Consider the following 15,932-nt stretch of genomic DNA (forward strand, 5'->3'; position numbering starts at 1 on the left):
GTCCGTCCATTCACTTCAGCATCCACACACTTTGAATGCTCAGTCATAGCTTCTCTTCATAGGTATAAACTTCCACGCAACCGCATAAATTAAGAAGATGAAAGAAAGAGATTCAGAGAGTTTTGGATCTCTCTCCCAAGTTCTCCCAAACACTTCAAATTCGGCACGCATGATCCAGATGTCCATGGCCAACTCAGGTTCAGCTGCACCCGCACCTGCCGGTCAAGACCGCTCAAAGTGGCTGCTTGACTGCCCTGAACCACCAAGCCCGTGGAATGAGCTTAAGACCCAAGTCAAAGAATCTTACCTAACCAAAGCCAAAAAGTTTAAGTCACTTCGAAAACAGCCTCTCCTAAAACGGATCCTCTTTATCCTTGAAGCCGTTTTCCCAATCTTTGGTTGGTGCAGAAACTATAAACTCACCATGTTCAAGAACGATCTCATGGCTGGTTTAACTCTCGCTAGCCTCTGCATTCCCCAGGTATATAAATATAGCCTAAACTAAAGAATAATATCTTGATCCGCTCGAGATCTTCACTTCTTTAAATTATTTTTCTTTTTGTACAGAGCATTGGTTATGCAACTCTTGCAAAGCTTGATCCTCAATATGGCCTATGTAAGTTCATATTACATATGACACGAAAAAAATATCCCATGAACTATACTTTTCTGTATGTGTTAATTTTCTTGAACTATACTTATATATAGACCGTTACACTTTTATATATTTAGATACGAGCGTGGTGCCACCGTTGATATACGCATTGATGGGGACATCAAGAGAGATAGCAATCGGACCAGTGGCTGTAGTATCTCTCCTTGTGTCCTCAATGTTGACGAAACTAATCGATCCAGAAACAGATCCCTTGGGATACAGGAAACTCGTTCTGACCACAACTTTCTTCGCCGGAATCTTCCAAGCTTCTTTCGGGATATTCAGATTAGGGTTTCTGGTGGATTTTCTGTCGCACGCAGCTATAGTAGGGTTCATGGGTGGTGCAGCCATTGTTATAGGACTCCAACAGCTTAAAGGTTTGCTCGGTATAACTAACTTCACCACGAACACTGACATCGTTTCTGTTCTTCGAGCTGTCTGGCGATCTTGTCATCAACAATGGAGTCCTCACACTTTCATCCTCGGATGTTCTTTCCTCAGTTTTATCCTTATCACTCGCTTCATCGTAAGTTAAATTTAAAGTTGCTTTAGTTAATACATCTAGCCCTAAATCTTGCTTTAAATTGGATCGATTTAATCTGAGTCTACGTACCATAATAGCAATAAGTATTGTTGTTTCTTGAATTCACACAACAAGTACATTAATGACATATACTATTTTATGATATATATATACTATGTTCAAATAGGACAAGACTTGGTTCACCCCCTATGGTGAACCTTCAAATTCACCACTTCTCTAATAACCAATCAAAGTGCCAACTAGATTAATGATTAAAAATATTAAATAATTTTTTCAAAAATCAAAATAATTAAAAAAAAATAAATAGTGTCATTTTTAATAATGCTAATATCACTATCTAATCCATAAACTCAATCTCTATACCCCAAATCCAAATTTTAAACCCTAAATTCTAAATTATAAACCCAAACTCTATACTCTAAACCCAAATTCTATACCCTAAACCCAAACCATAAATCATAAACCCAAAAACCTGAACTCTAAACCCAAACCTATACCCTAAACCCAAATCCTAGACTCTAAACCCAAAACGTAAATACAAAATCCAAACCCTATACCCTAAATATTTGGATTAATATTGATGTTGTTCTTTTGAAATTTAAGATTAAGAATTAAATTTTGGATTTAGAGTTCATGGTTTGGGTTACTGTCTAGGATTTGGGTTTAGGGTCTACGGTTTGGGTTTAGGGTTTATGGTTTGGTTTTAGAGTATAAGATTTGGGTTTAGGGTCTATGGTTTGAGTTTAGGGTATAATTTTGGGTTTAAAGTTTAGTTTTTTTGGTTTATGATTTATGGTTTGGGCTTAGGATTTAAGATTTAGGTTTAGGGTATAGAGTTTGGGTTTAGCGTATAGAATTTGGGTTTATAATTTAAAATTTAGGGTTTAGAATTTGGATTTAGGGTATATAGTTTGAATTTAGTGATTAAATATTGACATTAGCATTATTAAATATGATATTATTTATTTTTTTAATTATTTTATAATTAATCTAGTTGGCACTTTGATTGGTTATTAGGGAGGTGGTGAATTTGAAGGTTCACCATAGGGGGTGAACCCAAGTCTTGTCCGTTCAAATATTACTTCTTACCAAACTCTTGCGTTTATTATTACTAGTATTGGGGGTTCATTTTAAAAATAAATAAACACACATGTAAACATAGACTTAAACATAAACAAACCTAAAAACAATCGTAACCTAGATTAAAAATCGATTCTATATATCAGGTGAAGAAGAACAAAAAGCTGTTTTGGCTACCAGCAATAGCTCCGTTGATTTCGGTCGTAGTGTCAACGTTAATGGTGTTTCTCACTAAAGCCGATGAGCATGGCGTGAAGACGGTGAAGCACATCAAAGGAGGTCTTAATCCCATCTCAATCAACGATCTTGAGTTTAATAGTCCTCATCTTGGACATATCGCTAAAATAGGACTAATCGTTGCCATTGTTGCTTTAACCGTAAGTCATTAACCTTTGAGTAAAAATTACTTATTTTTAGCTTCCAAAAAAATTACTTATTTTCTGCTACAAAGTTGATTAACCAATTAATTTTGTTTCTATTTTTATCAGGAGGCCATTGCGGTGGGAAGGTCGTTCGCCGGAATTAAAGGGTATAGACTTGATGGAAACAAAGAAATGGTGGCCATTGGATTTATGAATGTTATTGGTTCCTTCACATCTTGTTATGCTGCTACTGGTAATTAGTTAACCAATCTTTCTATACATAGAAACGTTACTATCCTACTATACACTATTGACATAACATATGGACCACTTTTTGGGTGGAATGTGAGGTACTACTACTCATAAAAGTCATTTTTGGTGGATGAATACAATTTGCAACGATTGTTTTTTGGACTTCCTAAATATTAATTAACAAATAAGAAAGGTCGTTTCAGAAAGTAATTGATAGTCACTTGTAGCAGTTCTATTAATTAATCGCCATATCGTTGTTTAAATCTATAACCTCTGTTCAAAAATAACATTTTAAATCATACATAACGTATAGATACATGACACGTAAGATATTTGTTTATGTAAACTATGTGCTGTGAATGGACGTGCTATATTTGATAAAATTGTCATCTTATTTAGGTTCTTTCTCTCGGACGGCTGTGAACTTCGCAGCCGGGTGTGAGACCGCAATGTCGAACATCGTAATGGCAGTTACAGTTTTTGTAGCACTCGAGTGCTTGACAAGACTCCTCTACTATACCCCGATAGCGATCCTCGCGTCCATAATCCTTTCAGCACTTCCGGGACTAATTGACATCGATGAAGCTATTCACATTTGGAAAATCGATAAGCTGGACTTTCTTGCTCTCATTGGAGCTTTCTTTGGCGTTTTATTCGGTTCTGTCGAGATCGGACTCCTCGTTGCGGTACTAATAAACACGTAGTTTAAAGCAAGCTACAAATATAAACATCATAAAGTTATTATACTTTTTGTTATATTTATTATAAATGAGTTTATTTATAATAAATACGTAGGTGGTTATTTCGTTCGCCAAGATCATACTCATATCAATACGACCAGGGATTGAAACCCTCGGGAGAATGCCAGGGACCGATACTTTTGCAGATACTGATCAATATCCTATGTCGGTTAAGACTCCCGGAGTGTTGATTTTTCGTGTCAAGTCTGCATTGTTGTGCTTTGCTAATGCTAGCTCCCTTGAGGAAAGGTAATTAATATACAGTTTTTAATTAAATACAAATCATTAAATCACAAAGGTAAAAAATTTCTGGAGCACATATATTCAATCATGCTTTTATGCTTACTTATAGGATTGTAGGGTGGATAAATGAGGAAGAAGAAGATGATGGAAACACAAAGACCAACGCTAAGAAAAACATCCTCTTTGTCGTCCTTGATATGTCAAGTAAGTGACTTACATACAATAATGTAAAGTTATATTATATAGCTTACCACATCTTCACAAACATTTTCCAGTTATCGAAATAATTACAGTAACGAAATTTTGTTTTTTTTTTGTTCTAACATTTCTCATTTTTTCTTAATTAATTTATAGATTTAATAAACGTGGATACATCCGGAATTACTGCCTTGGTGGAGCTCCAAAACAACCTAATCCAAAATGGTGTTGAGGTAAATTTTGTTCTTACAAAGTTATAATAATCCCATGTTCTATAAAAAATAAAAACAAAAGGAAATATCTTTTTGAATATTGTTTTGCAGCTGGTGATCGTTAACCCTAAATGGACAGTGCTCCACAAGCTGAATCAAGCAAAGTTCATCAACAAAATCGGTGGAAAAGTCTATCTGACAATCGGAGAAGCTCTCGATGCTTGCTTTGGATTAAAAGTCTGATAGTTACAATATCTACTCAACATGCATAATTTACGGAGTTGGTGCATGTGAATTTTATGTGAGTTTAATTTAGAACTTAAATGCGACGGGTGCATGATGGTGATGTATAATTATTAAGTATGTGGAGTGTCTTGGTACTTAAGCTCGGTCGCGATTAAATAAAAGTCATGCAATCTGTAGTAAGACGATCGATGCATGGGTGTGTAACAATGCATGCGATTTGGAAACAATGTATAAACATAAATGTGTGATATATATTGGTGGTTGTAATGTACTAATGTTACTGTGTTAAATATGTCTAGTTCCGTGTCTGCAAAGTCGTGATCCGTGACTAAAGTTTCGACGAAATTTCGTATTATATCTAGAAACCGATATGGAAACAGAACATACACATGTCTAAGTTCAATGTATCTTAATCCAATAATCCGTTGAACAAAAAGTAATTAGTGGAGGGACTTTATAGGGTTAAGTATTGATGTCACTTGGAAAATTCAGAGAGGAGACGTTTATATTGGGATGGCTAATGATGTTCCCCAATTTAAAAGTCTAATGCACTTTTTGAGTTTTAATTATTGGAGTTAATGGGAGCTACTGTTCTAATCACGATCTTCTCATTATTCCTCACGGCTTCAACTATATGCGTCTAGGTTCAATGAATCTGATTAAGATTTGCTAAGGTCCATGTTTCCTGACGTTCTTGTCTATTTAAAACTAGAAAGAAAGAAAAAACTAGCAAAAAGTGTTACTAGTACTACTACTAGTAATATGATCTGAATCACTAATTAACATTTCCCGAAAATAAAAACCACTAACTAATACTTCAAGTTGCGTTTGTGGTCCGGTGCATATTTATTTATCCGGTCAATATGTGCGTGTATTTATATTAACTAATATGGATGTTATACATGGATCTTAAGATTCAGTTATGACTATCTTTTATATACGTATAATTAAGTAGAGGTCTTGCATAAAGTTTACAGTTAAGATGCTTTATGAAACTCTTTTTTTTGCTTCTACAGTATATATAATTTCATCACGTTTTTTACTGGTCTTGCCAACGGTTGACAAGAATCTTTAAAGATTGATGTTGACCAATTTCCTCCAATGGTTTCAGCTACTAAGATAATGGCGATGATTCTGAAATGACGTATTATCGATATTCACATTTTCTTATAGTCTTTTTCTTGTATGTAGTTTATGATACATTGCTACTGATACTGTTTCATAAAGATAGAGAAACTGAATTGAAACCCAATGAGCTATGTAAATTAAACCCTGAAAGAAAAATATAGTGGATGCTAACCGTTTTACTAGTCCAATTAGATCAAGGGTTGGTTCAAACTGATATGGACTCTTAAAGCCCATGTTATAGCGTTGCGCCATTCAGCGGACTAGACTGTTAAATGAGAATCTATTCCGAAGCTAGGCCATTACTTTAGGTGTAATTCAACCTTACAATAACTATCACAGACTTGGTATAATTCTATTGCCATTTCTCAGTTAAGTAATATAAAATATCAATTATTTCATTCCCAATTAAAAACTTAAAATTAAAGATTAAACAATTTTTTTTGTAAAAAAGGATTAAAGATATCTATATTTGTTAACCATTAAAGTAAAATTCAAATATTTTTTTAAATATAGATATTTTATTATTATTTTCACTAAAATACTCTCTAATTAAAAAAATGAACTAAGTAAAAGAGGTAAAAAAGTGAAGATAATTTAGCTTCTATACACAACAATACAATAATATCCAGTATAAAAAAGTGAAGATTATTTAGCTTCTATACACAACAATACAATAATAGCCAGTATGTATACTCTATCCACATATTGATAAAATACAAGAAGGAATTAATTTAGCATCAAATCCATTACTAGTCTTCAAAAGGATTCATTTACTAAATAAAAACTCATGATTTACACTTAAATTAGGTAAAACCAAAAAAAAATATTACTGATCTTTATAGAATAGTTAAATGATACGTCACAATTAGGATAACTACAAGATAAAAAATTGAAAAGCACAATAAACTCAAAAAGGAAAACATAAATTCTTACGAGATATAGATGGAATTTCAAGGGGGAAAAAAAATAGATTGAAAGACAAATCAAGCAAAGATAAATTAACAATATTGACAAAAAAAAATTAAAATAGGAAACAAACGAGATTCTCCCCCTTAAGTCTTGGAAGATTTTTAATCAATTTCATCCGACCACAAGATACAGGGTCCCACGTCTTATGTTTCTAGTGAAATCCCATACGTCCACGTGTCATAGAGGCCATCTGGACCGTACTCTGTTCTGTTTCTCTCTTAGAAGTTCTAACTATTACTTTCGTCAACCTTTCCGACTTCAGTTATCTCTCTCTCTTCAACGTTGAAGTCAAGTGGGAGCAACTTGCGTGATCCTATCGATCTCAGTCGCGTAGAATATTCCACCGGATATTCTAATCCGGCGAAGATCCCGCCGGAAACTCTGATCCGGCGAAGAAATGAAACGGGAGACTCTGACGTTGGTTCTGGTGTATCTCGCCGGGATCATGGAGAGAGCCGACGAGTCACTGCTTCCAGGAGTTTACAAGGAGGTAGGAGAGGCTCTGCACGTTGACCCGACAGCTCTTGGGACGTTGACTCTGTTTCGTTCCATCGTTCAGACTTGTTGTTACCCTTTGGCTGCTTACTTATCTTCCCGACGTAACCGAGCACACGTCATCGCTCTCGGCGCTTTCCTCTGGGCCACAGCCACTTTCCTCGTCGCCATCTCCACCACTTTCTTCCAGGTCTTGACTTCGTAACCGATCCTCTCTGTTTTAGGTGTATCAAATGATATCAGATCTGAATAGAATAAGAACAGAACAGAGTCTTGGGGTTTGTGGAGTTTGATGTTGAACATGTTTCGACTAGTAGACAAGGGTTTGAATCAGTGTTCTAAAAATCGGATCTAACCAAAAATTTTTTTTGTAGAACCACTTTTTAAAAATTAATCAGTTTAGCATTCAGAAAATTGGTTAATCAATAATACTATATACATAAAATGCTTACCGCGTATCGATTTCTTGAACATTGGTTAATCAATCGTCCTATATAAAATGCTTACTTACCGCATAGCGATTTCTTGAACATTTGTTTGAAACTCTTTCTTGGGTTATTACATAGTGGCTGAGATGATCAAAGGTTCGTTGCTGTAGTTTTTGATGTTGAGATTGTATTTGAAACCAGGTGGCAGTATCAAGAGGCTTGAACGGAATAGGACTCGCCATTGTAACACCCGCGATACAGTCCCTAGTCGCTGACTCTACAGAAGACAGCAACCGGGGCATGGCGTTTGGATGGTTAGGAGTCACTTCAAACATAGGTTCCATACTCGGCAATCTCTGCGCTATTCTCTTTGCATCCAAGTCTTTCAATGGCCTCGCTGGCTGGAGAGTCGCTTTCCTATTAGTAGGATTCGTAAGCGTGATAGTCGGTATATTAGTCCGTCTCTTCGCAAGCGACCCTCATTACGTTGACAAGAACATCACAACAAAACATGATCACAAAGACAAACCGTTCTGGTCAGACGTGAGAGATCTATTGCAAGAAGCCAAGATGGTTATAAAGATCCCTTCATTCCAAATCTTTGTCGCTCAGGGAGTCTCAGGGTCTTTCCCTTGGTCAGCTTTGGCTTTTGCACCGTTGTGGTTGGAGCTCATTGGTTTCTCTCACAAAACAACCGCGGTTCTAGTAACGCTATTCACTGTCTCTATCTCTGTTGGGCATTTGTTTGGAGGCTACATGGGGGATACTCTCGCCAAGAAGTTCCCAAACGCAGGTAGGATTGTACTCTCTCAGATAAGCTCTGGCTCGGCCATTCCTTTAGCTGCGATTTTGCTACTTGGACTACCTGATGATCCCTCCACGGCCTTTAGCCACGGTCTGGCTCTTGTCATCATGGGATTGTTCATCTCATGGAACGGTTCAGCTACAAACGGGTACGTAAATGCATATGTATTTCAATCAATTTTTTTTTTTTTGAGAAATACCCTTGAATAACATTAAAACGTCTAATTAGCACGTAGAAAATGACTAAAATAAATAAATAACAGTAGTTTAATTTATATTTAGGTTTAGGTTAATTATTAGGACTTAGGTTTAGTAGTTAGGAACGGAGTTCAAATATATAAAGATTTAAGGTTTGGAATAATTTAATCATTTTATTTTAATCAATGTTAATTTTTTCATTTTCTTTTTATTTACTAATTTTTCTGTGCTATGTAAGTCATTTGTCATTTTCTTTAATCCATGAAGAATTTACTTGAAATGGTTTTATACAGTCCTATATTTGCAGAGATTGTTCCAGAGAGAGCTAGGACAAGCATCTATGCGTTGGACAGATCATTCGAGTCGATATTAGCTTCTTTTGCTCCTCCTATAGTAGGGATGCTTGCTCAGAACGTGTATGGATATAAACCAATACCTGAAGGATCCTCAAGCGTGGTCAAGATTGAAACAGACAGAGAGAACGCAGCGTCCCTTGCTAAAGCACTCTACTCAGCTATAGGGATCCCGATGGTGATATGTTGCACTATCTACTCATTCCTGTATTGCACGTACCCTAGGGACAGAGATAGAGCGAAAATGCAGGCTTTGATCGAGTCAGAGATGCATCAACTCAACGAAGAAGAAGAAGAGGATAAGTGTGGGATTGAAGTCAAGTGTTTTGGAGATGAGGAACACGATGAGACTTATTTGCTGAAGCAGGAGCAGAGTGAGAGTGTCAGATGATGATTTGAGTTGATTATAGAAAGCATTAAGTCATAGTTATAAGTTTTTCTTTTTTTTTTTGTAAAAGAAACGGTACGTAAAAGCAATAGAATGGTAAAAGTAACTTTTTCGAGGCTGGTATAATACAAGTGTAATGGATTGTAAATTTATTCATTCACATAATCAATATACAAACTCTGAACTAGTATTTTTATTTTGAGCTTAAGTTTCTTTGCTTTCTTTCAAGGTTAATTCTTGTTTTGTTGTTTATTCACAACAGTATGCTTACTTGGGTTGAACAGAGAGTGGCGGTTCGTGCTTTAGGGCATTTAGCTACTTATCAGACCACTTTCCCAAACCATGGGGAGATTCTCGAGTTGGCTATGCAGCTGGGGATGAGCTCATTGGAGATTGTTTACTCTCATTTTTATCAGGATCCGGGCACAAGGTTGAGTTACCATTGTGATTTACTGACACGTGGCATGGGAGGTGTTGAGATGGAGTCAGTTGCAGTGCTGGTCTCTTCAGCTCATCAGCTGAGAAAGTAGTCAGTTAGCTTTGTCTTTATGTCCAATGAGGTCGAAGAAGGAGAGAGTTGTGCGCTGTACAGCAACCGAACTCAGTGTCGTCTCTTTGCTTCAACAGCCTTTGGTTGCTATAACAGACGCCACGCACGCGCTTTCCTTGCACAGTCCTGTGAACAGACATGCAGAGAGTAAAGTTGATAAGCAAAAAAATCTTTGGTTCATGGGAATAGTAAGTTCTCATTTCTTTGTTTTGGTTGTGAGTGTTTGTGGTAAAGTTTTTATTCATTTCGAAGGAGTAAAGATGAAATGAACAGTGGTTTTTGTTTATTTTCCTGTGATTTTGTTCATTTTTGTTTTGGTGTGTATGTAACTAAAGAGTTATTCAAGAGAATGTGTTGCCATTTGCATAAATTACATTCTCTCTTGTGCTAAGAAATGTGGCTTCAGTATTTTGTGGAGAGAGACGAGACATCTTTTAATGTTTTGTAAATACTATAGAGACTGATTGCGCCAAAAAAAGAACTAAACTAAACTAAAAAGTTCGACTCTGCTGGGGATCGAACCCAGAATCTCTGGTTTCGTAGACCAGCGCCTTATCCATTGGGCCACAGAGTCATTTTGCTTATGTCATAAATTTTAAATCTGATCTCAAATTTTAAAACGAAATAAATAACTCATGCAATTATATTAACGACTAGGGTCGGCCCGCCCTACGGGCGGGATATACTTTACTTTTGATTAGATTATTATTTTTGAATGATTTTATAGTTTGTATTTTTGGTTTACATTTGCAAAAGAATTATATGATAATTACTTTTGTCTTTTAAAAAGTTTTAGATATGAGAAATTATATCTGATAAAATATATTTTGCTCGTTTACAATAATTGTTTCTTTATTAAAGAGTTGTAGCTTTGTCATGTTGTTTCTTTTTAGAAAAAAATTGATTTCGTATTTAGTATATTATTTGTGATTTGTAATATTTAGGTTCAAAATGATTTGGCTATGGGGTAATTTTTTGTGTATGTTATAAAAGTAATTATCCTTATGTTGAAATCATACTTTTTGACATGTTATTGGAGTGGAAGTGATTATTATTTGAAGTAGCATTTATTATTAAAAGTTAAATTTTAAATTAAATGAGAAAAAGTTATTAATGCAAAGCTAATTAAAATAAGAACACATTGAAATTGGAAAGTGTAAAAACTGAATAGTGACCATGAGTGTAGACACTTGTCAGTCAATATAAAACCAACACTAACAACTTCTCTGTTTGTTAATAGTAATAACAATCCCTATACAATTTTCGAGATTATTATGATGTGATGGCATTATAACAATCATATTTGTTACATAACACTTCTTTTTCAATATAGAAACGTCTCATAAGGAATGTTTGATCTATCTCAGCATTTTTCAGCCTGAGACATATTGGTTTTCTGTTCATGACAATCCATAAATTTCATGCATTCCTCATGTTCTCATGTGCATAACGAAATTATGGCATAGAGATAGTTTACCTTTACCATAATTGTTGTTCGCTAATATGTGAAGATGTTTTTTTCAAAGTCAAAGTTATTTGTTTTTTTCTAATAATAAATCTTGTATAGATTAAGTAAATTTTTTCTTCAGTGACGAACCGTCAAGAGAGAAAAGGAGAGATTTTTTTATAGTTTCAAGCCGATGGCAGGAAGTTTCTACAGCTCCGTCATCGGCTTGTTTGTTTCGCTTTGCTTCTCTTTCTTTGATCTGATTTACTTCTGGTTATTTATTTTATTCGATTGCCAATATATTTTAAATTTGGCAAAGTTTTTTATTGTTCTTTTGTATGTTTCTTCAATAGATTTGGCAAAACAAAAGTTTCGGTTCAATTGAACCGTTTAGAAAAAGTAATTGACAGATCTACTGCGGATGGTGGCGACGGATCTTACCGGCTTCAATCGTTGATGGTTCCTCATGTGATGGTGATGGAGTTCTTGCTGCAAACTATGGTTACTTCAAAAAACAGTATCAAATTCTATGGAACGATAATCTCTTTGACTCTATTATCAGCAATGGGGCAATATAAAGAGTTGTCTTGTCTCAATGGTTCCTACTCGAGTATTAAAAAGAGAGTGACAATCGTTTTCAATTCAATCTGAAGCGTGGTATTTTTGGATTAATACGAAGTTAGTCTCCCTTGAGATTCAGCTATTCCAAAAGCAAATATGGAGTTTTTATGTGAAAATCTTTAGTCATCCATACGCAAGATGTGTGTTATTTTACTTTGGATCCCTACTGGTGTATCTCTTTTTTACTTTTGTTTTGATAATTCTCATTGTTTAGAACTATTTGCCTTAAAGGCTTAATAATAAAATCCAGCTTTAAAAAAAAAAGTAAATTTTTTCTTACTTAATCTCATACACTGACTTTTATTGTCATTCATCTGAACTCAACTATTTGGGGATATTTTAAAAAATTTATGTTACAATTATAATAAATAGCAAAGAAAAACATATTGATTAAATATATGTATAATATTGGTTTAGTAGTTTTTCTTATTTGAGATGGTTTTATTATGCTTTTAATATATGTGGTTTGAACAATTATTTCGTAGTTACTTTATTTTGTGGGGTTTTATTATAATTTTTTCACTATTTTTTTTGCAATTAAATAAATTTATATTTTGATGATTGATATGATTTCAATAGAAATGTGTTCTTCTTTATTTTGGTAATATAGATATTTTGATTGGTTTGTTTTATATTTTTTACTTTCATTTATACTCCTATATCTTATCATTTTATTACGTTTCAATTTAAAATTTAAAATTTCAAACATTTTATTTTCATATCAGTATTAAATTAGTTATATTTATTTTCATATGATTTCTTTAATGTGTTATTATATAAATAATATTTTCATTATTTTTTATAATTAATTATTTTAATTCTATTTATTATATTTTTTCTCAATTAATTTTTAAAATATTTTAAAATTATGTGACTTATTCCATTTTTATAATATTTTGTTAGTTTTCTCGTATTTTTGTATTTCACGCGGAATATTTGTTATTGTAAAATACATTATTATTTTCAGAATTGTTTTTATGCTATTGAATTATTTTTTAGAAAATTTCATATGTTTACAATTAGGTAATTAGTTACTTCTAGAATCATATTTTTTGTTTGAGATATTTTAACAATCGTGGCTAAAAAAATTATATGCTGTTAATTTTTAATTTTAAGAGTAGTTAAATAATATGGTGTGCTGCATGTATTTAATTCGATGTATATTTTTATTGCATTTGTAATATATTGTTGTTTATTATAGCTATATAATTTTGATTCCCACAAATATATTTTTTTAGTATTTGTTAACCAGATTTTTGGTTTCCTTGTTAACCAAATACTAAAAAAACTACATCTGTTCTAGTCTAACAAAAAAGTTTTATAACAACATAAATACTAAAATTACCATGTGTACCAATTGTACTTGAACAAACGAAACCAGAACTAATTAATTAAGAAGTTGAAAGACAATTACTTTATTCAGTGAATTCTAAAAACTTGGGAACTGGAATTGGGAAACTTTTGGCCAGGTTCATTGTCTCCATGGTTGGAGTGGTCAGGATCTTTTTTAGTTTCTTAAGATTTGGACCTTCTCTCCATAGTTGGAATGATCAGGATCCTTTATAGTTTCTTCGTGTTGACCAGCAGATCAGTTCCTCGTTCTCATGTAGGCATTCAGTCTTGTCTTTATTGGGTTTTCTGAAAAGGAACAACTTTCTAACTTTCCGAGTAGTGACTTAAAGTTTAATTTCAAAACTGAATGTTTATGTCATATTGGTTAGAATTGGAAACTTTTGGAATAATGCAGAGTAAATATAATGGTGAAAAACAGAGTAAATATTAAAAGGTGGAAAGATGAAAGAGAAACAAAAAGTAGCATTAGTTGTATTTTTCTTGTCAATTCTAGAGTAACACTTAAACTGCTTTTTCTATTTTATCAATAGTATACAGAGTAAAAGTAAAATAATAATAGTCAACCTGATCGATAACTTTTTTTTGACTAAACTGATTGGTAGCATTTCAGCTGAACTTAGAGTAAATTTGTTTTACTCCAAAATATCTACTCCAAAAAGACTATACAGTCACCCCCATTGTTTGCTGAACTTGTTAATGTAGTTCTGACACAAAACTTTACATTTTTGTTGAATAATGAGCACAAATTCTAAAAATGTTTGTAGTAGAAGCAAGTGACATCGGTTTTTGTTACATATCCAGCAAAAGAAAAAACTAATCTAAAGTCAATAGTCCATGTTGATTCACTTTTTTTTTATCGAAGTCCATGTTGATTCAAAGAATCAGAACTTTCAATAAAAGCCAAAAAGGAAAAAAACCAGCAATCACAATCCAAACTACCTAGGATGAAGAGCTAAAAAGAAAGTTGTGTGCTTTGCGAAGCTGTATGAAGGCAACTGGTGAAAATATGAAGTAAAACCAATCCTGTAAAAGGGAGTAAACATAACGATCAAGAGAGAGAGAGCAGACTCAGACAAAAAAGCATCTATAAAATATGGGTATATATATCAAATCTAAAATATGTGAAACAGAAGGTGGAATGCGCTGGATGAGCATGAACCTTAGAATACCTTGAATACTCGAAAGAAGGAAGGCCACAAACTTAGAAAATCCCAGATAGATCATGAGTCGATGTTAGGAGGTGGAAAATTGAAGTACTTGTGAGGTAGAATCTACTGCAAAATGAAATCCACAAACAATAGATAATAATTAAAGACAGCCTATAGACGGAAAAAAGAAGAAGAACAAATAGGTATAGTCAGTAAAACTATGAAATAAAGCTCTGGCACAAAGCTCTTGAAGCTATGGTTGCTTTTCGATTTTAATAAGTATCCTCGTAGAGAATAACACCATAAGTGAGGAGAAGACAGTCCTAAATCACAACCAGTCTCCTCTGTTAAGATTCATGAATCACAATTGAGTTAAGATTTAACTAAATCGCAATCAGATCCAAGAAGAAGGGGATTGTAAAAATACCTCGATTTGGGAAGACGAAGAATGCGAATCTCGGCTTTGGAGCGAAAGCATGAATCAGAAGAGACCTCGGGTAGAATCCCATCGTTGGAGAGTGCCATGTGGGTCTGTTCATCGCAGGCAACTTATATACAGAGCTTCAGGAGGGTTATCGAAGATTTTGTAGTGGGCTAAAGAATTAAGAAGATTTAAGACAAATAAATCACGACTCATATGTTACAGAATCTGGATCGTCATGTCCGCGGTCGAGGATGAACGAAGAACTCGTATCAACACGTATTAGGGTTTCACACTGCTTACGCGGTCGCTGGGCCGAAAACCATAACCTGAAGCAAGGCCCAATAGACGAAACCCAACACTCTGCGTTTCATTAAACAGATACACGTGTCAGACGCTGGGAGAAGGAATTTGTGCGCTGGCAGCTGACGTGGCGGCCCAGGAGAGAAGCAACCATACTTTATATAAATAGATATAAAGTGGATAGGAGATTAAGATTATGTAAGAACTCCAGTTGTCTTTATTGAAGACTTATGGTATATTGCGTATTCTTTGTCTCCAAAAACCCAAAACGCTCAAAACTGAAAAGTAGCAAAATCTAGATTGAACAAACTTAAACGATATATCCTATTTACAAAAACAAAACAAGGTCCAAAAACTTTGTAGTAATTGTTCTTATTTGAAGATGATGAAAAGTAATCAACGTCTTTTGAGAATACAAAAGGAATGCGCGACTCAAACATAGCTTAAACAGTGGCTACAGTTTCCTCTACCAGTCCTGTAGCTTTTCAGGACGAGGATCTTCAGCTTTATCTTCCTCATAAGCTGCAACATGAACTCCAAGAGCCGCACTCCCTGACGGGTCAAGATTCTGTGACCAAGCTTCCCATTCCACAGCTTTTGCTGTACTACATGCTACACTTGGACCTCCTGGTACAGTAGCTTCTAGCAGCTCTATACTCATTATATAATCCAAAAAACAAAAAAGACAAATCAGAGCAAAGATCAAAGAAAATTTAAGTCACAGCCCAGTAATGTGGTGCTTTCATTTCTCTCTTTGGATAGGTCCCTGACACAATGCTGACGAACGGAAGCTT

General features: G+C 34.3%; 2 protein-coding genes, 1 long non-coding RNA gene and 1 other non-coding gene across 5 annotated transcripts; 2 read left to right on the plus strand and 2 right to left on the minus strand.

Annotated features, from left to right (window-relative positions):
* On the plus strand, nucleotides 1-4,822 carry LOC108843724 (sulfate transporter 2.1). Its single transcript, XM_018616986.2, has 10 exons — nucleotides 1-481; nucleotides 568-616; nucleotides 733-1,181; nucleotides 2,426-2,656; nucleotides 2,768-2,894; nucleotides 3,293-3,579; nucleotides 3,689-3,882; nucleotides 3,986-4,080; nucleotides 4,231-4,307; nucleotides 4,398-4,822. Exons 1-10 carry the CDS (start codon nucleotides 98-100, stop codon nucleotides 4,527-4,529), a joined length of 2,025 nt encoding a protein of 674 aa, XP_018472488.1. The 5' UTR covers nucleotides 1-97; the 3' UTR covers nucleotides 4,530-4,822.
* Nucleotides 4,823-6,869: 2,047 nt separating this feature from the next.
* On the plus strand, nucleotides 6,870-9,485 carry LOC108820156 (uncharacterized). 2 transcript variants are annotated; one of them, XM_018593138.2, is made up of 3 exons: nucleotides 6,870-7,314; nucleotides 7,754-8,505; nucleotides 8,862-9,031. In XM_018593138.2, the coding sequence occupies exons 1-3, from the start codon at nucleotides 7,027-7,029 to the stop codon at nucleotides 8,881-8,883; spliced, it is 1,062 nt and encodes a 353-aa protein (XP_018448640.1). In that variant the 5' UTR covers nucleotides 6,870-7,026; the 3' UTR covers nucleotides 8,884-9,031. The 2 variants fall into 2 exon arrangements, with proteins under 2 accessions (XP_018448640.1, XP_018448635.1); XM_018593133.2 differs by having other exon boundaries at nucleotides 6,871-7,314; nucleotides 8,848-9,485.
* Nucleotides 9,486-10,346: 861 nt separating this feature from the next.
* Nucleotides 10,347-10,419, minus strand: TRNAR-ACG (transfer RNA arginine (anticodon ACG)). The gene has a single exon. It is a non-coding gene; the product is annotated as a tRNA-Arg (tRNA).
* Nucleotides 10,420-13,956: 3,537 nt separating this feature from the next.
* Nucleotides 13,957-15,136, minus strand: LOC108860128 (uncharacterized). The gene is made up of 3 exons (XR_001950597.2): nucleotides 14,842-15,136; nucleotides 14,436-14,758; nucleotides 13,957-14,289 (listed from the first exon to the last, which is right to left on the minus strand). It is a non-coding gene; the product is annotated as an uncharacterized LOC108860128 (long non-coding RNA).
* Between the last annotated feature and the right edge of the window lie 796 nt (nucleotides 15,137-15,932).

This window comes from Raphanus sativus, chromosome 2 (genome assembly GCF_000801105.2).
Source record: "Raphanus sativus cultivar WK10039 chromosome 2, ASM80110v3, whole genome shotgun sequence".
NCBI lineage: Eukaryota > Viridiplantae > Streptophyta > Magnoliopsida > Brassicales > Brassicaceae > Raphanus > Raphanus sativus.

Excerpts from the sequence above, each read along its gene's own strand:
- LOC108843724 (XM_018616986.2), top strand. The coding sequence starts at position 98 with ATGAAAGAAAGAGATTCAGAGAGTTTTGGATCTCTCTCCCAAGTTCTC. Across the intron at positions 3,883-3,985 it reads GCTAGCTCCCTTGAGGAAAG|GATTGTAGGGTGGATAAATG; the intron begins GTAATTAATATA and ends GCTTACTTATAG. Across the intron at positions 4,308-4,397 it reads TAATCCAAAATGGTGTTGAG|CTGGTGATCGTTAACCCTAA; the intron begins GTAAATTTTGTT and ends ATTGTTTTGCAG.
- LOC108820156 (XM_018593133.2), top strand. The coding sequence starts at position 7,027 with ATGAAACGGGAGACTCTGACGTTGGTTCTGGTGTATCTCGCCGGGATC. Across the intron at positions 7,315-7,753 it reads TCTCCACCACTTTCTTCCAG|GTGGCAGTATCAAGAGGCTT; the intron begins GTCTTGACTTCG and ends ATTTGAAACCAG. Across the intron at positions 8,506-8,847 it reads AACGGTTCAGCTACAAACGG|TCCTATATTTGCAGAGATTG; the intron begins GTACGTAAATGC and ends GGTTTTATACAG.